The sequence below is a fragment of the Populus alba genome, chromosome 7 (genome assembly GCF_005239225.2).
Source record: "Populus alba chromosome 7, ASM523922v2, whole genome shotgun sequence".
Lineage (NCBI taxonomy): Eukaryota > Viridiplantae > Streptophyta > Magnoliopsida > Malpighiales > Salicaceae > Populus > Populus alba.
The window spans coordinates 3636321-3660521 of NC_133290.1; the positions used below are offsets into that span (position 1 = coordinate 3636321).

A 24201-nucleotide genomic window follows, 5' to 3' on the forward strand; every position below is an offset into this window, starting at 1 on the left:
GGGTTTAGATTTTTCTACCATAATCTAGTCTAATATTTGTTTATTATTGCATCTTGGATATACAGAAAAGGGGAACCGTGATATTTTCTTGAAGGTGATGAAGTTTATCTGAGACTTTCAAATTGTAGATAATATCATGAGCAATATCGTCGCTCCATCATGTACTGATAATGACGACTCTACGAGCTAACTATACAATGAATTGTAGGCTGCCTTTACAGGGAGCATTATCATAATAAGTGAAAGAACATGGGAGTCATCTTCGCCACTCGTGTGGTGGGTTAGCCTCTGACTCCAGAGGAGTATTACATCAGCACCTGACTTGCCTGTTTCAGTTCCCATCTCAAGTTCAAAGTTTTAGGCGGATGGCTACACGGCCACATTGCTGTGATCAAGAGGTTCTTGATGCTCCTTCCATGCATGTCTTTGGTTCAGGGATCTACGGAGTCGTGTATATAGGGTTTAGCCCATCATGAGCTACAAATCCAGTTAAATTATGATTTCGGGGGAGATTCTCTAGGAGATCAACCAATAACTAGTTCGAGTCTCTCTTTCTATCATACTTTTGGGAAGTTGAACCGATCGGATGGTTTCATATTTGGATCTACAGTCTCTCCGACGAGCTAGCTAGCTACGTACCTGCCCACCAAGAGAAATTTCCATGGCTTCCCTGGCATGACCCTAGCTAGTTGTAATGACCTGGTGGTGGTGGTCTCCGCATCCATGGTGCCTGCCCTTCAAGTCTTTTAACTGATCGATCCCCACTATAGTAATGAAGGCTAAAAACTAATGAAGTAGCTAGGGTAATTGACTTGCTCGTCCTTGTGCCTAATTCACTTTACTAGCTAGCACTATTATGGAGTAATTATAGTGATGTGGACGTGATTGTGCTTTCCATTCGGCTAGTTTTTGGTTTGAGATCAAAAGTCATGTCCAAATCCAAAATTCTCAATCCTTATGATTAAGTCAAATTAAAAAACTCGCTTAACCAAAACATTAAGATAGCAATTAATCTTAGTTGACTCAACATCAGCTGGAAACCATGTAAAAGTCTTGACAGATTAATACACATTACATGATATGGGGTTTCTAGCAATATATATATATATATAATGATCTTTTTCAATCAAGTCGGATGCATTAAGTATTACTTAAACGTAAGTATTGCTATATTTCCATTTGCATTTGGTTTATTAAATTTGATCTAAGAAAAATCTTATTAATCTTCTGCAATGAATTACGAATTATTTGAAAGTTAACTCTATTTCTTTAATTCTTCTTCTAAAAACATACTTATCATATCAAAATAATAATTTTTTTTTATAAAAATAGGTTGAATTATAAAAACAAATACATATTATCTAATCTCTTGCTTAGCAATGGTATTAATTGCTAATGAGTTCTTAATTTAATCTGCAAGATTAATTGTCTTCTTTCCTTAATAACATATTTTCTTCAAAGAGGTCTACCTCTCCTTTGTATAATAATAATAAAAAAAAAGGTTAATGTTTGCGAGGTTATTTTACTCTTGACTTCGTGTTTAATTTTATTTTTTTTTATATTTTATACGACTTCGTTACATCATACTGTTAGGACCATGGAGTAAGGATGTTAAGTGTTATCATTGAGTCTATAAAATTAATATGAAATGCGTCCAATTCAATAAAAACTAGAAAAAATAAAAATAAGATAAAAAATTGAATATGTTTTTTTTTTTTGTATATATTATGATTTGAATTGGAGATACAAAAAATGAATTAAAAAAAAAACTAAAAAAGTAAAAGGAAAAGAAAATGAATAAAAAAAAATGGCAACGAAAGGTCGTAGTATATAGGTTTTCAAAAGAATAAAAACTACCGCAATATAATCACAATTGTTTTTCCTTCTAATTTTCATAGTTTTTCAATTAAAAGTATACGATATTCCAAAAACGAAATAAGATTTTTCTGGGTGTCATCCGATTTTATTTATTTTCACTTTTGTTTTCTAATTTTTATTATATTTTCAATTGATTTGTTTAATATTTTATTGGATTGGACACATGACAATATTGTATACTTCACGACAATGTTTAATATCATTGATTCTATAGAAAAAAATAACAAAGATAAATATATATATATATATATATATATATAAGAATAAAATAATAACAAAGAGTAGAGAAACATTAAAAAAAAAAAAAAAAACTATACAGGAACCTTCAAGAATCAAGCATTAACCCAAAATAATAATGATAAAAAAGAAAATTACATAACCCAATTCTTCAGTCTTCACTTGATAGGATTTTACAATTACAAAGATAAAGCTAACGTCCATGGATTGATCATCAAAAGTCCTAAAGTGGAGATATACATCGTTTTCATGACAAAAGATCAACGAGTAAATGATTACCACAACCTTATAGTTATAGTCTAGCAACAAACACATGGCACCCCATAATTTAGGCTATTAAAATAAATCAAAGTATTATTGATGCTAATTGTAGTCCAAGTACGTTCCTAAGATTGTGCTTGATTTTGAGGAGGCAGTTTCGGTTTTTAAAGTATTTTTTTTTTAATTCAAAAAAATTAAATTAATATTTTTTGGTGTTTTTTAATTATTTTAATATGTTAATATAAAAAATAATTTTAATATATTTTTAATTAAAAATTATTTTAAAAAAACATTTATATCATATTATCAAACACAATAAAATAGTGTTTGACATTATAGTATCCATATTTCGTTTTCATGACAAAAGATGAACGATTAAATGATTTCCACAGCCTTATAGTTATAGCCTAGCAACAAACACATGGCACCCCATAATCTAGGCTATTAAAATAAATCAAAAGTATTATTGATACTAATTGTAGTCTAAGTACGTTCTTAAGATTGTACTTGATTTTGAGGAGGCAGTTTCGGTTGTTCAAGTGTTTTTTATTTAAAAAAATTAAATTAATATTTTTTTATGTATTTTTAATAATTTTAATATGTTAATATAAAAAATAATTTGATATATTTTTAATTAAAAAATATTTTTAAAATATCTATATCATATTATCAAATATAATAAGATAATGTTTCATATTATAGTAGTAATTATTCATTTTCATGACAAAAAAATCAACGACTAAATGATTACCACAACCTTATAGTTATAGTCTAGAAACAAACACATGGCACCCCATAATTTAGGCTGTTAAAATAAATCAAAGTGTTATTGACACTAACTATAGTCTAATTTCGCTCCTAAGATTATGCTTGATTTTGAGGGAGTAGTTTTGGTTTTTAAAGTATTTTTTTTATTTTAAAAAAATTAAATTAATATTTTTTATATGTTTTTAATATGTTAATATAAAAATAATTTGATATATTTTTAATTAAAAAAATTTTAATAAAGCATGTATATCATATTATCAAACAAAATAAGGTAATGTTTGGTATTGTAGTAACGATTGATTTTCATAATATTTTTTTTTTGTAAATATATTAAAAATATATTTTTTATTTTTTTATATTAGTACGCTAAAATAATTTTAAAACACAAAAAATTATTATAAAATAATTTTTTTTTTTTTTAAAAAAAAACCCAATATCACCGCGAAAGCAAAATCAAACGCAGACTATCAAAATAATTGAAGAGCAAGTATAGGCGTGTAGGAGAAATGAAGGAGTTGTCACCGATGGAACTTTCATCATTTCGAAGGTTGCCTCGATTGGACAAGCAAAGCAGAAAGACCATCCAATATAACCCTTTGTCTCGGTGCTTGGTGAAAGTGATGCACCGCCTAAAATAGTAAGATGGCACCATCACCCCTTTTTCTCACATCCATTCTCTTTTCTCACATTATATTTTATATTAATATATGCTCATCATGCCACCATCAAGCCCTTTTCTTCTCGCAAACAGTGCCCTGCTTTTTTTATTGTGCCTAATTCTCAATTGATGGTCTTATCCATTTTGCATAACTGTCCTGATTGAACCTGGTGGTGTTCTTTATTGGTTAAAACTTGGCATCCACCTCTAGAGCTCATGGAGGGTAGAATTAGCATGTCAAGCTTTCCCCCGTTTTGTTGCACGGCCAAGCCACACTAAAAGCATCATTCGATGTTTTTAATGCGGCCAACCGTGCATGGCAGCCTAATGATGTCTTAATATACTTTTAGAAAATGAGTTTCCAACTAGTGGCAATCCCTAACAAAGCAAGAAAGAAAAAAGGGCACGATTATTTGTAGAGCAAAAAACAGAAAGAGGGTGGAATATTTGGAGTTTCAATTTTCCCATGAGACTGCCAGGCAGAGAGGGAACAACATACATCAAAGAAGGTTGCTTCACATGAGGGGCAAGTTCATGTTGTTGATGCTCTTAACTACCTTGATTTCATTTGATTGAAAAGAAAAAAAGAAAAAAAGAAAAAAGGAATTCTCAATCTGTACGTGGCTGGCTATCATTTGACATACCAGTTAGCCCAGTACCCCACTACACATTTTAATGCCCTTGTCACCATGTCCATCACCGTACAGATTACAGTGCCTAAGATGGTGTCCTTAAGTTCCTAACCATTAAAAGGGTTCTTGAAGATTATGTTCTGAATTTAATTAAATACGTAAATCTTACTCACCTCAGAGCACTAGATCTCTTTTCGTTGATGATGGATGTCCCTTCCTATGCTTTTGACCGACAGCCCTATGAATCCACCAAGTACGAACTTGTTAGCTCAATGCTTACCTCTCCAGTTTAAAATAAGAACATTTTTTGCTTTATTAAAGGACATCGAGAAGGATGCAAAAGTGTGTTTCCTGCACAATCAAACGAAGAAAGCAAACCTCTCGTTATCACTCTAGCTTGATGACAGACAATGCATTCAAGACCATCATCCAGGCCGATATTTCTGACAGTGATTTGCAACGTTTAAGATGTAAGGTAAATAGGAAATGTCTGCATCAAAAATGAAAAGTTGCTTTCACTACAAGTTTATACAAACATTTCCTAAAATCCATGTAAAACTCAGTCAGAGTCGTCCCCGATGTTAACAGTACACATTTTACAGTAAGATCTGGGGGATTATCAGGGGAAGGATATCAATCCTATGAAGCCCATCAAATCCTTTTAACCCTTTACCTCGCATTTCTTTGATCAGTTGGCCTGTTGGGCGGATTAAAAGGACTGTTCGACGACTGTAGCTTGATGCCCACTTTTTTTTCCTTTCAAGGCCAAATGATCTTCAGTATCACAAGTATAAAACTGTCTTTCATCGAAGACCGGATGAAGCGCGTGGTTTCCCCTTTATGGAGTTTATGTGTTGGGTGACAAAGATAACTCCCATCACAATTAAAAGGCAACCGACCAGTGTGCTGAAGAAGAGGGCACCTGGTGACCTAGCCTGGACAAAGCCATACACCCCATTTGATGTCACAACAATTAGGTCCGTAAGTCCGTCATTTGTGAAATCCTCACAGATCAGAGCATGGGTGGGGGGTGCAGGAAGATCAAACGATGTCTGGACACTTCCTCCAGGAGATATAACTGCAGCCTCTTGATCACCAGCTGCGAGGATCAGTTGTTGAATGTCATGTGCACGCAAAGAGAATGCCTTTAATGTGGGGACCACCATACCACCTTCCATCATCCCTGATGGAGAAGGAAGATTTGACCATGTAGCGCCTGTCAGTATTTGCCATTGCCAAACAGCATCGTGGCCATGCAGGCCAGGAGAGTATGATGTCACCTGAAAGAAATGGTACACTTCTCAATCTTGTTGCAATTAACAGGGCAAAGGCAAGAGCGTGTTTACTACAGCATTTGACCACCTCCCCCCCCCCCTCTCCCAAAACCAAAGAGCTGATTGTCAAATCAGATATTACAGTAAAGGTGATGGACAAACACTATCTAGACAAGAAGCTAGGTCTAGATTAGAACATACCTCCCCTCGATTTGTTAAGAAGACGACGTCACCATGACTCCCCTTGCGATGCCTATGGCCATCACTTCTTGGGATGAGAATAGGGGTTGCCACCTCTAAAGAAGATACATCAGTTCGACCAAAATTTCTGCCGAATTCTCCATGTTGGAATAAGTTAAATGGCGAGTGATGACATATAGAAGCATTAAAAAGTTGCTCTCGTACTGGTACACCTGAAGTTGCAACAGCCCAACAAGGTTGCAGCACTTCCATTGCTCCACTAACGACAGTCTTCTCTGCTCCATTTCCCCCAACAGCCTGAAAAGAGGAAATGTTAACCATTATAATGAACACACGTATATCAAGCAATTTTACCCACCCCCGCCACTTATTTATAAGCAAAAGAAAAGGTTAAACAAATATAGTTCTCTGATTGGCCATGGATCTAAAACAGTGAATAGCACAGATGTATACAGTTGGCATTTCTCAATCTCATTTTTAATTACCAATCACAACAAGCTAAATTGCTGTGGTCTGGGTAAAATGAGAAATGCTTTTGTGGCACATAAACAACAACATTCATGACCAGTGACGAAGATTTATGGCATATTATGTAATAAATATTTTAGAATGAGCACATTTGGAATGTTGAACATAATCCACGAGACAGTTTAGAATAAACTTCTAGTTTTCATTTATGAATTGCCTTAGATGAAAAAAACAATTCCACACCTGGACATGATCTAGGACTCCATCACCGTTGATATCAGCATGAAGGCCACCTTCTTGAAGATGAAGCTGATTGAAGCAATGAATTTCATTGAACTTGTTAGAACTGCCTTGATAATTAATATAATAAGCAGTCGAAATTGTTTCAGTTAACAGAGCACATTCAACTTTCGTTTCACATGAATAAGCAGTGGGTGATTCCGCACAAGGGTTTTTAAGAACAAATCTCTAAAAGAAAAGGGCTGGGCATTCTTGCTGTAATAGCAACGTTTATGTCTGATATAGTGTTTAACAGCAAGAAGATGGCCAACACATAACAAGTGAGCCATTTACCAGCTATCAATAGCTATAAAATATTCTTCCAAATAAACTACATGATGGCACAATGTCACATTTTTAACATTTACCTTACAAAGGGTGCGGCCAGATGCCAAATGAACAGCTTCTATCCCTTCTTTTTGGTGAGCCACAACAACATTAGGAACCCACCAAAGCTGGGTGTAGTTTGTTATGGTAGGAATATATTGTGATGGCTGCAGCAACGAAGTATAACAAACAATCATCATTTATCAAACAATGGATAGGTAAATTTGGTGGTTGACTCATACAGATGTGATGCACTGCAACACAATGCCAACATATAGCAAAGGTAAGCTAGAAATTGCCTATGGAACTCTATTTGTTTTTCACCAAAGATCTTCTTTCAACAAGTAAAGGATTCATATAAATGCACAAAACAAGAATGGGGAAACAATCACTCCAGAAAAGTTTCAGACCTAATTCTTAAACACTTGATAGAATAGACACAGTTATTCAAATTCACAAACATTAGCAACGCAATGCCATTCCAAACAATGGAAAAGTTAAATCCACATCACTTCTTGTTCTAGTACCAGTATTTCCAACTAAGGGGAGTTACTATTTCAGTAGCCTCCAACCATCCTACAGAATAGGAAGCAGATATGTTTTTTCAAAGGATTTCACACTTGAGTGGTAAAGAAATTGTATCATAGAAACGTCATCACGATTTCAAATTGCATTGAGGAAAAGATAAAAAATAGCCAAATTTTAATGTGGAAAGTAAAGCAGATTATTTAAATGAAGTATGGGATTACATCCTAAAAGGTACAAGCATGAATACATGACATATTTTGATCCTCTTTCAAAGGCACATGATGTGTAATAAATTCTACCTAAGCTTTTGGAGCAAAGAAATAACCATCCAGGAAGAAAGCCGATGGCATATGATGGTGGTTGCTATTGGCAAGAATCTAGAGTCATTGAAATGGAGCATAAACAGTTCAAAATCTTGTATAAATACATTTACTGATGTGGTCAGAAGATCTTACCTTCTTTGATTTTGTTGAGCTAGCATATTTTGCAGCTTTCCCAATCAGGTTTGAAATTTTCTTTGTCGTGTCTTTTCCAGGAGGATGGTTTTCCTCAGGCTTGTGAAAAGGGTAGTTTGAGTTCTTTCCATTTGATTTTTTTGATGTTTTTCTTTTGTGGCGCCTAAAGTGTGATAGCTGCAACACAGTATCTTCTCTCCTATCCTGACATAAAGATGAAGGAATGTCCGGTGAACAACTCCCTCATAACAAAAACATGATCATAAATTAATTGGATTAAGAAACATAATTACCCAGTGATGTGGCATGACTCCAAGGATTGATTCCCTAAATTCCCTGCATTCAAACTGAGTAACATGCCTCAGAAAGCTTATCTTAAAGAAAAATCATCAGTATAAATGGAAATAACCTGAAGCTTATCTTCTTTTTCTAAGTACATCTTTTAGCGGGGTTCATTTTAGTTTCTTTTTTCTTTTTTCTTTTCGTTTTTGGGGGTGTGGGCATGAGTTGAAATTGACTTGAAAGCAATCTAAACTTAATGACATTCTCTTTGACAATTATGCAAGATAAATTCTTCTAGATTTTATCAATAACAAGAATGTATGGTTTTGTATCTGTATTGAGTTGAAAGCTACCTCTCCAGGATGACGACTGTTTAAAGCATGCACATCAAGCTTGTAGTTATGTTGTGGAATCAATTGTGATGCAGCATCTGAAGACTCTGCTTCAATGTTCTACATACACCAAAACAGAAACCTCATTACCACAAAGGGAGAATACATTTCATAGCAGAACCATAGAAATACTTATCAACTATGTTCGAATACGGATGACACCTGCCCAAATTAATGCTCTCAAATTGCCAAAGAATTTCAGAACCCACGTGGATGATGCATTAGAATATACATTCGTAGGTATTTTACAAAACAAACCCATTTGGAGCACTCCTCATTTTGTTCAATTATCACTTATAATAATATATAGAACACATAAAACTTAAAGTTCTTTGAAGGACAAATGGAATTTGTGCATGAGGCAGCAGCAACTTACCAAGTCATTCACAACCATGTGAATAAAAAGTAAGAATCATGAATCAGGAGAACAGTTCATATAACAATTGACAATAAACTGAAATTAGTAATACCCACCATGAGATTCGATGCAAGAAAACTAAAGAACAAGTATACAGAATTTAGGTCACCTCATTCTTTCTACTCCATCGAATGGTACCAGTTTGACCAGCAAAAGCATACAAGGCAAAATGGCGTAAATTCACAGTTCCAGAGTTCTCTGATGGCTACAAAGGATACAAAAAGCAATGTGTTAATACCCAGCTGCCAGCAATAAATGAAAAGGAGAATGACATGAACTTACACAAAAAATTTAGTAGGTTGGCCCACTTATGGATCAACAAATACCATCACTTCAGGATGTTTTCAATAATGTCCTGATAGTTGTTGCTAGGTTTAAACAATAATAGATACAGCTTCTTCTTTTTTTTTTTTGGAAAGAACAATAGATATAGCTGCAAGGCTGTAAATCACATTATCAAAAGAATACATGAATAAGCCATAAATGTCCATACCTCTTTCTCACCAGCACTTCTTCTATGCTGCTCAGCATTTTTCTCTGCCATGCCGATTTCTTCAAAAGGATCTAAATAATTCTGAGATGGCAACATAAAAGGCATACATAAGTGCATTGTATAGGAATTGAAATTCATGACACTAACATCATACAATCTAATGGCACATCTATAAAATAGCTGATGTGAACAAGTTGTGGAAGGAAGCTTGGTTTCTATCTATCAAAAAACATAAGATTACAGACTCAAAGATTCTACAATCTCAATTAAGCACAAGAACAGCACTTAGAAAAGAAAATTGATGAAGTGAGCCTGAGCTTATTTCAAACCTCAACATGCCAAAAACATTTATCCATTCTTGTGAGGTTTTAATGAAAACTAGCAATATTTGGAGATGCTTCCCAAGCATCAGATTTCCACAGCTGTGCAGTATTACTTCCTATTCTACCTTGAAAAAATTAAAGCCAATACATCAAACATGCTATGAAGTCATTGGTAATCATTAAAATCAGGATTATGATATGTTCCCATGTTTAAGATTTAAATGCATAAAGAAGGGAAAAAAGTTTTGAACCATGTAATCAGCTTTAGAACACAAATAAGTAAGTACTTCTCATCTTCTTCTTCTTCTTTTTCCCAATAAGACAATCAAGTAACTGGAAGTTGGATAAATGCAAGAAATACTAGGAATGAAAAATCACAACTAACATACATGTGGCTGCATTTCCATTCTCCCACCAATAATAACCAATCCCATATCCCCGTGCTTCAACGTATAGTTACTTATTGATATTGCAATCTCCCTATGATGTGCATTATGTGGAAAATCCTCCTGTACAAAAAAAAAAGCCAACTTATTTCATTTTGCAAGATGGACAAATAAAATGGGAAATAATAAGCAAGCAAATACTCAAAACTACTGATGATATAAACTTTCACACAACCTGCACATTAGTTTCCCAAAGCTTCTTAAGGTTATGATCAAAGCACATAACAGACCACCCTGAAGTAACAACAACCAAAACTTGCTTTAACGGTTGTCCTTCCTTATATCTCCTCTCAATAACACCAGTTGCCATAGCTACTGCACGTCTACCAGTCGCAACCCGTGTTTTATCAGGCAATAGTGATGTTTCCGTTAACAATCTCGCTTCACTAAACCCCTCATCTACTCTCCTTGAATGCGGCTCCAATACCTATACACATACATACAAGCACAAACTCACAATTAATAACATAAAAAAGTATCATCAAAAGAACACCACACACTCGTTCTGAAAAAAAGAACAAAATTAAGCAACTGTAGTTTTCACAATTTGTGAAAAATATTAAATTGAAATAAATACACAAAACGGAAAATTAATACATGAACCACATGCCATCCCTTTCAAAATCAGGCAGTTTCCAAAAAATTGTGCAAAAAACATTATCAAAAGAGATGCATTTGGCAGCTTTAAGTTAACAGTTAGTATTTTATCTTCTTTACTAACTTTCCACGTCAGCAACCTTATTCATTATGTGGATTTAAAAAACAAATTTCTAGGGTTATGTTGTTTAAAATGCATCGCCCCAAAACAAGATAAATATACTGCCTCTATCTTCCATTTCTTTCAAAAGAAAGACTTGGTCTTTCTTTTTTTCTTTTCCTTCTCTCAATGGGACTTTTCCTATTGAGAAATCTTTTCAAACTCTAAAGTAATGAAAGGATTTTCCCTTCCAACCTTTTTATTAATTTTTTGCAACCTCTTCTTTCTGGTTTATTTGCAACAACGCCTCTTTTAGGGTTTGTTTGAATCAATGTATCCTGTCATTTTATTTGTTACAAGTGAACGGGTGTTTATAACTATAACTGTTAGATTGAGTTCTTGTTACGATTCAGGATGGCAAAATAATGGTGGGAAACAGCAACAAGAAGAAGGCTGTTGTGGGAAGGCAAACGTCAGGGACACGCAACCTGCTATTAGTTGTAGAATTCTGTTAGCTAGTTACAGTTAGTTGGATTAATCTGTTAGTAGTTGATATTGATCACTATAAAAGCGCAGTGTATGGATCACATTGGATATGAATAGATTGCAGTCCAATTTCGATCTCATTTCTCTCTTCTCTGATTCTTCTCTGCTAATATCATTCTGCTTCTTGCCTCATCTTCTTCTTGATTTGTTAAGTGATCTTAACAGTTCTTTTAAAGGATATATATGGAGGCACAATAGGTATGCAAAAGAAATTTCATATCAGTTTCTCTTTATCTCTTCTCTTCCTCCGCCATTACAAAAACAAATTACATAAGTTACACATAAAAAAAAAATATCATTATTTGAGTTTTATTTCATTTTTTCTTGGAATATAAGGTTGATTTGGGAGTAGAACTAACATGTATTACATGATGAAGCACCAACCATGAGAGATCTCTCCATAGATTTAGTTTTTCCTTCTAACGTTTTCATGCTTTAAATTATAATTTTTGTTTACTTACTACTAAGAGGTTGTTAATTATACTATGTAAAGGCCTTTTAATCATAACATCCTTGGTGGGTCTCTTAGAACGAATGATATTGAGAAGGCAACACAAGAGCTATTAGAAGCAGTGGTGGCAAGATGTGATTTTTCTCTCGTTTACAACTTTTTCCCTCCTTTTTTCGGTTAAAGTAATGGTTGGATATGTGAAAAAAAAATAATGTTATAATGGATTGCACATCCAAATAACATCTTGATGTTCAGGGTGAGCATGAATAAATCATTGCTGATATTAATAAGCATAGTCAAGCGCCAAGTACGGTAGCATAGCATACACTTGGATCCACGATTACATAATTAAATTATGCTATTTGAACCAATTTTTAGTTTATTTTTACTAATATTTGCTTAACGAAGGTCATGCATAGTAGAAAAATGTTGAGATATATAAATTAGTATATTCACGTAGTTTATGTAAAGCATTCATCACGCGAGTTTCTTAGTTATAGTTAATCATACCTGGATTTTGGCGTCGTGAGTGGCGACGAGGATTTCTTTCTTGCCGTCTCCGTTAAGATCGGAAACAATCGGCGGGGGAAGACGGTCGGTGTCGTATTTGATTGGATAATCGTCGGTTAAATGGAACCATGCCTCTCTAAAAGAGAAATCTCCTTCGTGCTGTATATGAAAACAAAGAATTGGTGTTAGTTAGGGTTAGAAATAGCGATTACTGAGAAAATTTGGGCGGTTAGGGTTTAGAGAGAGCAGACCTGGAGAGAGAAGAAGATGGCGAAGGCGGAGAGCATGAGAATGGCTAGATCGCGTTTTCTCATTTTGAAGGGAATTCGATTCTCTTCTTCAGTTAATAGATCAAGAGTGAATTCTAATCACTCCATTACAGCTCTCCGTGATGATGCAGGGCAAGAACAAAAATGAAAAAAACTGGAGCTTCGGGTTCGTACAAAACCGTGTCAGAAATTTAGCTGACTGGAAAGGTTTTTTCTTAAAATGTAAACTACACGTCGTTTGGAAATGGATAAATTTTGTTGAATATTTGAAACGACATGTCTTCTGTCATAGTCGTATGAGACCCCACTCCGGCCTAATGACTGGATTGCTGGTCAGGGGTTTGACGATTGCATCAACCCGGGTTTTTGTTTTTCTTAAAAAATATATATGGATAAAATAATTTTAGAGTTTTTTTATTAGTTTTATATATTTGAGATTACGGTGTTTTATAAAATAGATTTTTTAAAATAAAAAATCTATTCTAATCAATTTTTTAAATATTTTTTATATTTTTAACACTAAAATATAAAAATCATAAAATACTAAAAATATATTAATTTAATAACTTTTCAAGTCGAAACTAGTTTTAAAAAATATTTATAAGTATATTTGTTTTTGTATTTTAAAAATATTTTAAAAATTTTTAAAAAAATAATTTTTTATTTGATTATAATTAAATATTTTTAAAATTTTAAATTATTTTAATATACTAATATAAAAAAATAAAATTTAAAAAATAATTACTGCTGTAATATTAAAAACACTTTTTGAAAAATAATAACCGTGCTTTCACTCTTAAAAAATAATTCACATTTCTTTTTCTTTTTTTTGTTTCCGAAATGAGTTATAAATGTATATTTGTCAATGATCCTTGAAAGTCCCAAGAACTTCAATTTTACTTGTTGGATTGAAAAATGATGTTAAATAAACAACAAGGATTGCGTGCAGTTTTTTCCCCCCCGCTTTTTATTTTGAAAATAAATAGGTGAAGCTAATAAGGCTCAATTTGTTTTTAAGTAGTGTGATACAGTTTATATTTTATTCCAAGTATATATTTAAAAATGTTGAATTAATTAATATATTTTATAATTTTACATTATCCTACTTAAAATTTTTTTTAAAAATCTCAACTAGAAAAAGCTATAATATATATAAAAAAATTAAAACTACCTTTTTCAAACTATAACCGTAAAACCACTACAATACCGAATTTTTGTTTGACTTTGATATAAGTTGGATTTTTGCATATAAAATAAATTAAAAAATATATATTATTTTAATTTTATAAAATCAAAATTTAAAATGTATTTATTTGTGGATTTTGTGCAAAAAAAATATAAGTTATTTGACTATAACCAATCAGTTTTTTTCTTCGTGGTCAGGCAAAAAAATATAAGCAACCACGTCACCTTATCCAATGTCCAAATATCTACGAAATGTAATTCTGGTTTTGTCTGCAATTCAATCTACGAAATGTAATTGATTTGTGAAATTAAAATATTTTCAAAGTCAGTTTTAATTGAAAAAATACTAAATTAATATATTTTTAATACCATTTAATAATTATAACATGAATATTAACAAAATCTCATACATCCTAGAAAAAACATTATTTATATAGACTTAAAAGGTATTATTTATTGAAACATTATAGCGATATATTTTTATTCTTTCCATGAAAAATCATCATTGAATTGATTATTAGAAGGTGTTTGTTTGCTTAGAAAGTAATTTTTGAAAATTACTTTTTAAATTTTCTTGTATTTTTTTTATTATTAAAAAAGTTAGTTAGCGAAAAATATTTTTCAGTTAAAAAAAAATATAACTTGATTTTTAGAAAAATATTTTTCTTTTATTTTGGACAGAAAACACTTTCTACAAGTTATGAAAATTTTAAAAATATAATATTATTTTATTGATTATATCAAATTTGATCCTCAAACTTATGATTGATATATATTTTGTTTGAATCTTTTTTTTAATTTCATTTTTTAAAGTTTAATTTTTATATTAACTTTGATCCTCATTTTTATAATTATTATTTTCTTTTCTCTTATAATTTTTTAATTTAAATTTTTTATCTATCAAATTTGATTCTTATTTTTTTTATTATTACTTATTTTATTTGAAATAATTTATGAAATTATAATTATTATTTTTTAATTTCATCATCTTTTAATTTTTTTTATTTGTTAGATTTGATCTCCGTTATTTTGATTATTATTTATTTTATTTGAGATAACTTATGAAATTAGATTTTTTTTCAATTTCATTCTCATTCAACTTTTTAATTTATAAGATTTGTTTTTTTTTATTATTTTAATAAACTTGAAAAAAAATATATTAATAAGCTATTTTCCATAACATAATCAAATACTAGAAAGTGTTTTTCCATGACACTATCAAACATCGAAAAATAATTCACTTTTCAGGAATTCACTTTCCAAGAAAATCACTTAAAAAAAAAAAAAATACTTTCCAGCAAACAAACGGGGCAGTAAAGTATTTTTACAATGTTTACTAGTCATTATTCATATTGATCGAAGATAGTTAAGTGTTTTTCAATATTTTAAAAGTACAGTGAAATAACCAAAATACTGTTGAAAATAAAAAAATTATAAACTAGCATTCAAGGTTTTTTTTTTCATATATTTTCATATTGATTTCTTTTGTTGTTATTAGGTTAGCTGAATGACAATTTCATATTTTAATAAATATAAAATATAACTAAAAAACAAAAGGTGGTGGAGTTGTACTCGCATTCTTTGAACAGTGTATACGACGCCTCACAACAACCAAAAATCAGCTTTTATAGTGGTGATGGAAGTGCCACACCGAAATCTTCCTTTTAGGATGTCGCATGACTGTGGTGGAGTGACGGTGTAACCTCGATGATTTATTTTTTCCTTCTCTTGTTTTTCTCTCTCCTCCACTTGAAAATTAAGCTAGCTATTCAAAATTTCAAAGTTGTCATTTTATTTATTAAGATCTTAACTTCAATTTTTTTTTTAATTTTGATTTATAATTTTTGTTCTTGATTTTTTTGTAAAATTTCATTTTGTTTTCAATCTCAACATTAAATTTCAATTTGTGCTATGTTATTTTTTTTTTAATTTCATCCTCGTTATTTTTAATTTTTTAATCCTTTTATTAAGTTAAATTTTCTTTTCAATTTTACTCTTCAATAAAAAAAATTTATAGTTGTCCTTAAATTTAGTTTTTTTTTTTAATTTCAATTTTAATTAAACCTCATTTCTCTTGATTGTTTTTTTTTTTTATTCTTTTTTATAACTGATTTTTTTCTCAATTTCATCTTTTGATATTTGATTGGTTGGGAATTGAGTTTCGTTGTTTTTCTAAATGCATTGCTTCCAACATAATAACTCAGGTAACGAGTTAACAGAGATTAACATCTTTTTTTTTATTTATTTTCTTTTTAGATTTAATCACTCCACACTAGTTTTTTTTTTAAACCAAGTTTTAGTGATCATTATTTTTATCAAACTAACTCGATTTTATGATCTAAATTGTAAATTTAACAAGTTAATTTGGATTAACTCAATTTTTTTTATAGGAAAGTAATTTTAATCTTTTATATAACACGTTTTTTTATAAAAAAAGAAGAAGTTATATTACTAAAAAAAAAATATTTTAATGAATTGATAGCTGAAAAACATAAGAATTGCGTCTTAAATGATCATCCATCCGTGATCAGCTTAATTAACCCAACTCTCTTTAAGCTAAATATTAGTTTACTCGAAGATAACAACAAACTTCATGTGCTTCTACGACACTTAGCTCGTCCATGTTAATATCGTGAATTTGAAAACATTATCTTTTGAGCACATGCCTCCAAGATCCTATCGCGTTCTACTCTCTAAAACTAGTCTTTTGTGCATCATTCCTTGTGTATCTTGACATAACGCAGTTGCATGCATAGTTAATTTTTATCTTGATATATAAACCAGTTTATTTTAAAATAAATTTTTTTAAAAAATAAAATAATATTATTTAAATAAAAAAACTAAAATAAAACTTGAAAAATTTTGTTTGGATAAAAATTAAAAAAAACATTAAAATTTACCTTATCAGATCTCGTCTAAATTTAATCAAATCAACTATATTATAGCTTAATTTTTTAAATCATTCGAGTTTGATTAAATTAATTGCTAACTTGATTTAAAAATAAACATGACTAGAGCTAAATTATAGAATTAATATATTAACCAACCAGGTGGGCCGGATTTAATAATTATTGTCGTATGGATTATAACTCAACTTATTTATATCATTCACGTCTTTTTCACATCATCCAAACCAAATAATATAGTGCTTGGATGCGGACATTAACATGGAAGACTATACTATTTAATCCATTAATACTGCCTAGTCAGTAGTGACTCACATGGTTAGTATTTTAGAAAAAAAAATAAAAAATAACATCTTTGATGCCTCCACCACCCCAATAATTTTAAAAAATTTCTTCAATTTTTCCCAAATCTGTTATAGAGGAAAATTGAGATTTTTTTTTTTTAACAATTTGATAGCTTCACAAAGCATTGCTATTAAAACCTTAGTCTTTTTGTGGGACACATGAATACCAAATCAGGTCGACTTGTTCTCCATCTCAAGGGGCAAGGAGGCACCGGCAACAAGTCTACAAGTACCGCAGTTATAACACTGATCTTAATTTTTATGCTTCAATGGCTGCGCCTGGTTCTTCTGCATCCATTAAGAGGATGTTTGCAGTGTCTGAAGGTGCCAAGCTGCACATAGCCATGGCAATCTTTCAGTTTGGTTATGCAGGGAACCATGTGATCATGAGAGCTGCACTTAACATGGGTGTAAGCAAGCTTGTTTTCCCCATTTATAGGAATATTATTGCTCTGGTTCTGCTGGTTCCCTTCGCTTATTTCATAGAGAGGTATGTGGTGAGACTATATGCTAGTGTGCTTTTTTGAGATGCATGGATAATTTCAGATCCGCCCAGGTTTCTAATTCGATTACAGTTTTTGTTTCTTGTTGATGTAGGAAAGACAGGCCAACACTAACCCTTTCTCATCTGATGCAGTTCTTCCTCCTTGGATTTCTAGGGTAATATCTATCATTCATAAAATATTATGGATATCATAAATTTTTATACGGCAAATTTTACATAATTCAACTTCCAGTTCCTCCTCTGAAAGATGTTCCTATTGTGACAGGATAACACTCAATCAAGGATTCAACCTTTTTGGTTTGGACAACACCTCACCTTCATTTGCTTCTGCTACAGAGAATGCTGTGCCTGCTGTGACCTTTATCTTGGCCGCCTTAATCAGGCAGGAATATAAAGCGTATCGTCCCTCCTAGATGACTTCAGCGATTTGAATATATTGGTTTGATGTTGTTGTACATGCTTTGTTTTGCAGATTAGAGCAAGTTCACCTGAACCGTAGAGATGGCAGAGCCAAGGTGCTTGGTACTCTAACTTCCTTCATTGGGGCTTCTGTCATAACTCTTTATGAGGGACCAACAGTATATAGCCCAAATCCACCTTCAGACCAATCAGATTTGATGTTTGCATTAGGAGATGCCAAGGAAAAGAACTGGACCTTGGGTTGCATCTGTTGTTTTGGCCATTGCCTATGTTGGGCGAGCTGGATTGTGTTACAGGCAGCTGTCTTGAAGAATTACCCAGCTCGGTTTTCAGTTTATTCGTTTACTTGCTTCTTCAGTATCTTGCAATTTCTGGCAATCGCAGGCTACTTTGAGAGAGATTCCCAGGCATGGCATGTTCACTCTGTTGGTGAACTCTTCACCATTTTTTATGCGGTTTGTAACCCGAACTGATATCATGATCTTCTTTTTTAGTGTGCTTGCTGTGAAACTTCATGATTGCTCTGGTTTTTGAAGGGAATGATACAAGGCAATGGTTAATTTAATATCTATACTCTGCAAGAATTTGTGTAGGACTAATACAGTTAGACTTGGGGCTGCAGGGGTTGGTTGTTTCAGGGATTGGATTTGCAATACAGATATGGGTCATACAGGGAGGTGGACCGGTGTTTGTTTCAGGCTATCTGCCTCTACAGACCATGCTTGTAGCTGTAATGGCATCTATTGCTTTAAGTGAAGAATTCTACTTGGGAGGGTGAGTTTCATTGTCCAGACAACTAATCAATTTTTTTCATCTCTTTAGATCTTTTTATTTCAGAATCGTCAATCGTATGCTATAGAGCTATCATTTGTGAAGTCAGTTAATCAAATATTCTTACAGAATGATTGGAGCAATGCTAATCATAGCTGGGCTTTACCTGGTTGTTTGGGGAAAAAGCGAAGAGACCAAGCTTGCCACAGCAAAGGATGCGATCATGTTATCATCTGACAACAGTCAGGCAGGATTTCCAGGCAAATCCTCTCTGGTCCAACCGTTACTTAACTCCGGGGAATAATGTGTTTAAAAGCAGTGAAGCACAAATCCCCGAGGCAGCTTTCAGAACAGGCTTATCAGCAGCTTTTGTAAATGAACTGATAAGTTATGGACTCATAAGAGAGTGCTTCAACATGGCAAATACGGAACGAGCAAGTGACATCAAAGGACATTCAATCACTGAGAAAGTCGGATGCAATTCATTGATGGACAATTGGCTGGTGCTGGAACATTCTACTATGCATGCATGGTTCCACTATCAAAGATATTACTGTTAATGAATCAAGGATGAGGCCTTTGACCAATTAGATGTAACATGGCTTGATTGAATTCATTAATCAAACATCTTTAGAGTATATAATTTTTCCTTGATCAAGGAGATCTTGCCATTGTAGCTGATATATTGTCTCGTTCTTACTTGGCCATTGGGCATCAAAAAGACACTGTGGTGCCTTAATGCAGCAATCTAGCGATGCTGGATACATAACCTAAAAACAAAACCAGAAACTTACGCTGAAAAAAGAGGAAATTCTAAAGGTGAAGCTTCTAAGTTGAGACCCACTGAAATGTGCAGAAGCCAATGCCTATTGTAAAGCCACAGTGAAACAGCTTCGCTGTCGTGGTTCCGGTGCCAAGTATAATAAGCACGAGTCCTATTTTTAATCTCAAGAGTTGCATGTCCGAAGCTTGCTTCTTGAAAGGCAGAGTAACTAGGACGTGGTTCAGTGTGACTAAGTAGAAGATCGATCGGAGCATTAGGCTGCTAATTACTTTTGTAGAAGTCTGTCATCTGATATGGAACTACAGAGGTTTATTGTGCACCTGTTAGCTATGCCTTCAATGTTTCCGCCATCTCCAATAGTTATGTATACTGGTGCTGAAGAATCCTTAACTGGTGTGCTTAGTTCATCTGTTATATGGTGCCGAAAAGGATATCAAAAAAATTAAGATCGACCATGTTTTCGACAAACCATTTTAACAAGTAAATTAGGGTAAAGTCTTGTCTAATAATATATTATTTCCCCTCAAAAGAAACTTCTAAAGAGGAAATGATTGACTAAACAACAAAGGAAACTATTGACATTAATTTCTACACACAGGAAAGGAAACTATTTCAAGATATCCTTGATTCACTTTAACGGGCTCAAACCGCCACCCTCATGCTTTCTCCTTCCATGTAGTGATTGTTAATGCTGTTGTGCCCTGGAGAGTGAAGAAGAACAACCAGCGATGGAGTCTCAGCTCGATTAATCTTAGGGAATTCTTGTTCAAGCCAATTGAACTGTGATGTGTATTTACAACACAGAACCTCATTTTGTTTCTGCAGAGATGGAAAGCTAAAAACTCATCAGATCAAGAATACAATGACAATGACAAATCGAAACCAGGATTAGTTTTGAGCTGGTCTAATGAATTAGTTTCGCGAACTAAGTATGTCATATCTAGTTATTGAATGGCAAGCCACTGAATTTAAGATGGTTTTACGATCTCTAGAGAAAAAACAAGTTCTTGATCGCCAGCAGTCCAAATCCATGGATGATATGCAGTGCTCTTTCCAACACAGCGACCCCATGAATCCCACCTCAAATTGCCATGGAAAGGATAGCAGTCTGATAAGAAAGATCCCTTTCGGATTGGACCTGTAATTTTCCAATGTGCTATCAGAAACAAATATTTGTCTCAAATCACCTGCAGAAAAAGAAGTCCTATGTTGCAAGTATCATCATATGCCGCAAGTAAATGGAGATAGCAATTAACATTACTGATACTTGCCAATGATCCCAAATGTTTAATTTATAGAATGTATTCTATCTCTGTTTATATTTTTTCCCTACGAAAGAGATAGAGTGGCAGTTATGATTTGTGACTCTGGATTATTCATTATTATGGTTTGAAAGTTTGATAATAATTGTTTTTTAAAAGTTATTTTATGATATATTAAAAATATATATATATTTTTATTTTTAAAATTATATTGATATCAAAAATAATTTTTTAAAAATAAAAAAATAATTAATTTAAACAAATAAAATCTGAATTTTAGCTAACTTATATTTAGAAGGCAAGTTTAAACCAGTGTTATATAACTCATCCTAGTTTGATCAGTCAATTCAATATTCCGTCAACTAGAAGCTTTGGTTTAGATTGGGTTTTATATTAAATTGGATTTTTTTTCCCGAAACACTTCCATTTTCATTTGTTTAGAAAAGAAATGACTTGTGCTGATCCGATCTGTTCAATCCAAAGCCCGGATCCGAGACAGGGTCAACCCGTCTTTTCTAACTATTAAACCAGCAAAAAAAGATAAAAAAAATATTAGACCGTTGCTCTCTCTCTCTCTCTCTCTCTCTCTGATTGGATCTCTCTTTCGCTTTCTATCTACAAAGGGTAAGCATTTGTGTCCTCCCAAATTCTCTCTCCATTTACAAAATACGCATTTCTTAATTTCCCTTGCCTTTTTTTTTTCCACACAATTAGATCTGTTAATTCAATCAGTGATTTGAGTTTTCCAGGTCAAGATCTAATCTCATGTAGTTAATTTAGTTGATGTTGTTCTTGCTTATGCAAAGTAATTTTAATTTTAGCTAGGGTTTCTACTTCACCAAATCAGATCGATTTTTTTTTTTTTTTTTTTTTTTTTTGCAGGCGATGGAAGAGAATGTGGGCAAGGGGAATGAGATGAAAATCATGTTTGATGATGAAGATTATGGAGAGAGTAAGCAGCAGCTGCAGAAGATTGATCCTAGAAAAGCTCGGTTTCCGCATTGCATTGTGTGGACACCGCTTCCTGTCATATCATGGTTGATTCCCTTCATTGGCCATGTTGGTATCTGTAGAGAGGATGGAGTTATTCTGGATTTCGCTGGCCCTAATTTTGTTTGCGTTGATAATTTCACCTTCGGAGCTGTTGCTCGCTACATCCAGATCAACAAAGATAAGGTATAATTCTTGTTTATTGACCAATTACTTGCATTAATTTGGTGTTTCTAGCTCGGATTAATTTAAGCTGGAGGATATACTGTACAAAGATGTGAGTTGTGTGTGTTTAAGTGGATGATTACTTGGTTTTTCAGCTCTTTTATGTAGTTAATAATCGTTTTTGTAAATTTTGGCAGGACTGTTCCATGTCTCTCCTTCCTACTGTATTCAACAATGGGGATCAATACGAGGATGAACCTGGTACAGATGCGTTGACGTGGGATGATGCTATACGAAAGGGCACACAGGAATTCCAACATCACTCCTACAGCCTGTTCACTTGCAATTGCCACTCATTTGTTGCCAACAATTTGAACCGATTGGGGTTTCATTCTGGTGGGTGGAATGTGGTGAACCTTGCTACTTTGATTTTCCTCAAGGGTCGTTGGGTGAGTACTGGAGCTATGGTGCGATCTTACTTGCCATTTGTTGTTGTATGTGGTTTTGGGCTCATATTTGGTGGTATGACCTTTCTAACATTTTTGGCCTTCTTTACTTTCCTTCTTGTTGGTTGGTTTCTTCTTGGTACCTATTGTTTCAAGGATTTGATCCAGTTGTAGATTTTATTTTGTTTTTTTGTTATTTGATCTTCTTCGTGTATTAGAACCCTAGTTCAGCAAACTTGAGTTAATTAATGTGTATACGTAATTGAAATTGTGAAAATATTATATGAAACTCAGCAGATGTATTGAAGGTTTTGATAGTTCAATGCTTCTTTGGTACTATTTTCACTCTTGGTAGTCACGGATCTTCTTTTCCTTTGTCTAGAAAACAAGACTCTACTGCTTTCATGTGTAGTGAATCAACAAGTGATAATGAATGATTGCTTGTCTTGGTCACTCTGGATTTGTTGAACTGACAAAGTCAACTTGATGGCTAATCAAAATTCTTATTTTGTGTTTGATGACAAGCTTTAACATACCCCTTCTCTTCTTGATAGCTAGTGAATGATTGCTTGTCTAGGTCGCTCTGGATTTGTTGAACTGACAAGTCAACTTGATGGCTATTCAAATTTCTTATTTTGTGTTTGATGATAAGCTTTAACATACCCCTTCTCTTCTTGATAGCTAGTGAATGATTGCTTGTCTAGGTCGCTCTAAATTTGTTGAACTGACAAGCTAACTTGATGGCTATTCAAAATTCTTATTTTGTGTTTGATGATAAACTTTAAACATACCCCCTTCTCTTCATGATAGCTAGTCCACTTTCCACTTTCTTTTTTTGTGTGCATCAGACATGTAGCAACCACACCACTTGTATCCACATAGTTTCATAGTGGGGGGGGGATGTATTCCTCTTCCATCAGCTTTTTAGCACTCGAAATTGCATCATATTCATAGCACTACCGTGTTATATCCTGTTGTTGAAGGAGCTGAAAGTAGATGCAGAGAACTTGTTAGGCCAATTAAAGCAAAAATAACCCTGATGGGATTTAGCTCAACTGAGCTTGGTTCTTAAAAATTATTAGTTTAAATTTAATAAATCTCAGAGTCATTAAAGGTTTATGTAATTGTAAATTTTAGGATATGTAAAATTAATCTAAGGACGTTGAAAATAATACAGACATGATAATAAATAAATAATAAAAAAAAAACAAAAAAAAAAAAAAAAAAAAGTTATCAGCAGGTGGATGATAACTTGTCAGGTGTTTACACTGTCGTTGTCTTGGCTGCGTTTCCTAGGTTGCTGAGGTTTCAAGGACCAAGTTTGGTCCACCATATCAATCGACCTTTCCGTCATGGGTCACTCGTGAGGCCAATTAGAGAAATTTGTGATGGAAATATCACTCGAAATTTGTGCTTGGATGTTGTGGGAAAGAAGATAAATCTGAGAAATATGTTCTTGGATGGGGAACATATCTTCTCCATCTTAATTTTCTTCATCTTTAGTGTAACCTAAATTACTGAATAATTCTTAGGTGCGATTTCTTGAAATGGACAAGAACCAGCACGTGAATAATGTGAGAGAATCACGTATCACAATCTTTATAAGGCAAAATTCACTAGAGAAATTTAC

The 24201-nt window shown here is 33.0% G+C and overlaps 4 protein-coding genes across 5 annotated transcripts; 2 read left to right on the forward strand and 2 right to left on the reverse strand.

The window, feature by feature from the left end:
- Positions 1–4925: 4925 nt before the first annotated feature.
- On the reverse strand, positions 4926–12977 carry LOC118063098 (uncharacterized). The gene is made up of 13 exons (XM_035077016.2): positions 12776–12977; positions 12525–12683; positions 10496–10747; positions 10264–10383; positions 9552–9632; positions 9168–9263; positions 8602–8700; positions 8260–8313; positions 7967–8170; positions 7025–7150; positions 6621–6686; positions 5910–6206; positions 4926–5714 (listed from the first exon to the last, which is right to left on the reverse strand). Exons 1-13 carry the CDS (start codon positions 12836–12838, stop codon positions 5238–5240), a joined length of 2094 nt encoding a protein of 697 aa, XP_034932907.1. The 5' UTR covers positions 12839–12977; the 3' UTR covers positions 4926–5237.
- A 4431-nt stretch (positions 12978–17408) lies between these two features.
- LOC118063096 (protein WALLS ARE THIN 1-like) lies at positions 17409–19588 on the forward strand. The gene is made up of 6 exons (XM_035077015.2): positions 17409–17718; positions 17826–17888; positions 17999–18115; positions 18206–18608; positions 18776–18927; positions 19054–19588. The coding sequence occupies exons 1-6, from the start codon at positions 17498–17500 to the stop codon at positions 19226–19228; spliced, it is 1131 nt and encodes a 376-aa protein (XP_034932906.1). The 5' UTR covers positions 17409–17497; the 3' UTR covers positions 19229–19588.
- On the reverse strand, positions 19545–21644 carry LOC118063355 (purple acid phosphatase 10-like). The gene is made up of 6 exons (XM_035077377.1): positions 21641–21644; positions 20692–20846; positions 20357–20527; positions 20029–20126; positions 19769–19937; positions 19545–19694 (listed from the first exon to the last, which is right to left on the reverse strand). The coding sequence occupies exons 1-6, from the start codon at positions 21642–21644 to the stop codon at positions 19545–19547; spliced, it is 747 nt and encodes a 248-aa protein (XP_034933268.1).
- On the forward strand, positions 21447–22916 carry LOC118063095 (protein RTE1-HOMOLOG). 2 transcript variants are annotated; one of them, XM_035077014.2, is made up of 3 exons: positions 21447–21594; positions 21853–22146; positions 22323–22916. In XM_035077014.2, exons 2-3 carry the CDS (start codon positions 21856–21858, stop codon positions 22743–22745), a joined length of 714 nt encoding a protein of 237 aa, XP_034932905.1. In that variant the 5' UTR covers positions 21447–21594; positions 21853–21855; the 3' UTR covers positions 22746–22916. The 2 variants fall into 2 exon arrangements, with proteins under 2 accessions (XP_034932905.1, XP_034932904.1); XM_035077013.2 differs by having other exon boundaries at positions 21579–21719.
- Positions 22917–24201: the final 1285 nt, after the last annotated feature.

Excerpts from the sequence above, each read along its gene's own strand:
- LOC118063098 (XM_035077016.2), bottom strand. The coding sequence starts at position 12,838 with ATGAGAAAACGCGATCTAGCCATTCTCATGCTCTCCGCCTTCGCCATC. Across the intron at positions 8,314-8,601 it reads ACAGTCGTCATCCTGGAGAG|TTTGAATGCAGGGAATTTAG; the intron begins GTAGCTTTCAAC and ends CATGTTACTCAG. Across the intron at positions 5,715-5,909 it reads TCTTAACAAATCGAGGGGAG|GTGACATCATACTCTCCTGG; the intron begins GTATGTTCTAAT and ends CATTTCTTTCAG.
- LOC118063096 (XM_035077015.2), top strand. The coding sequence starts at position 17,498 with ATGGCTGCGCCTGGTTCTTCTGCATCCATTAAGAGGATGTTTGCAGTG. Across the intron at positions 17,889-17,998 it reads TTCCTCCTTGGATTTCTAGG|GATAACACTCAATCAAGGAT; the intron begins GTAATATCTATC and ends CTATTGTGACAG. Across the intron at positions 18,609-18,775 it reads TCTTCACCATTTTTTATGCG|GGGTTGGTTGTTTCAGGGAT; the intron begins GTTTGTAACCCG and ends TTGGGGCTGCAG.
- LOC118063355 (XM_035077377.1), bottom strand. Across the intron at positions 19,938-20,028 it reads ATTGAAGGCATAGCTAACAG|TCACACTGAACCACGTCCTA; the intron begins GTGCACAATAAA and ends TCTTCTACTTAG. Across the intron at positions 19,695-19,768 it reads ATTGGCTTCTGCACATTTCA|GTTATGTATCCAGCATCGCT; the intron begins GTGGGTCTCAAC and ends TTTTGTTTTTAG.
- LOC118063095 (XM_035077014.2), top strand. The coding sequence starts at position 21,856 with ATGGAAGAGAATGTGGGCAAGGGGAATGAGATGAAAATCATGTTTGAT. Across the intron at positions 22,147-22,322 it reads TCCAGATCAACAAAGATAAG|GACTGTTCCATGTCTCTCCT; the intron begins GTATAATTCTTG and ends AAATTTTGGCAG.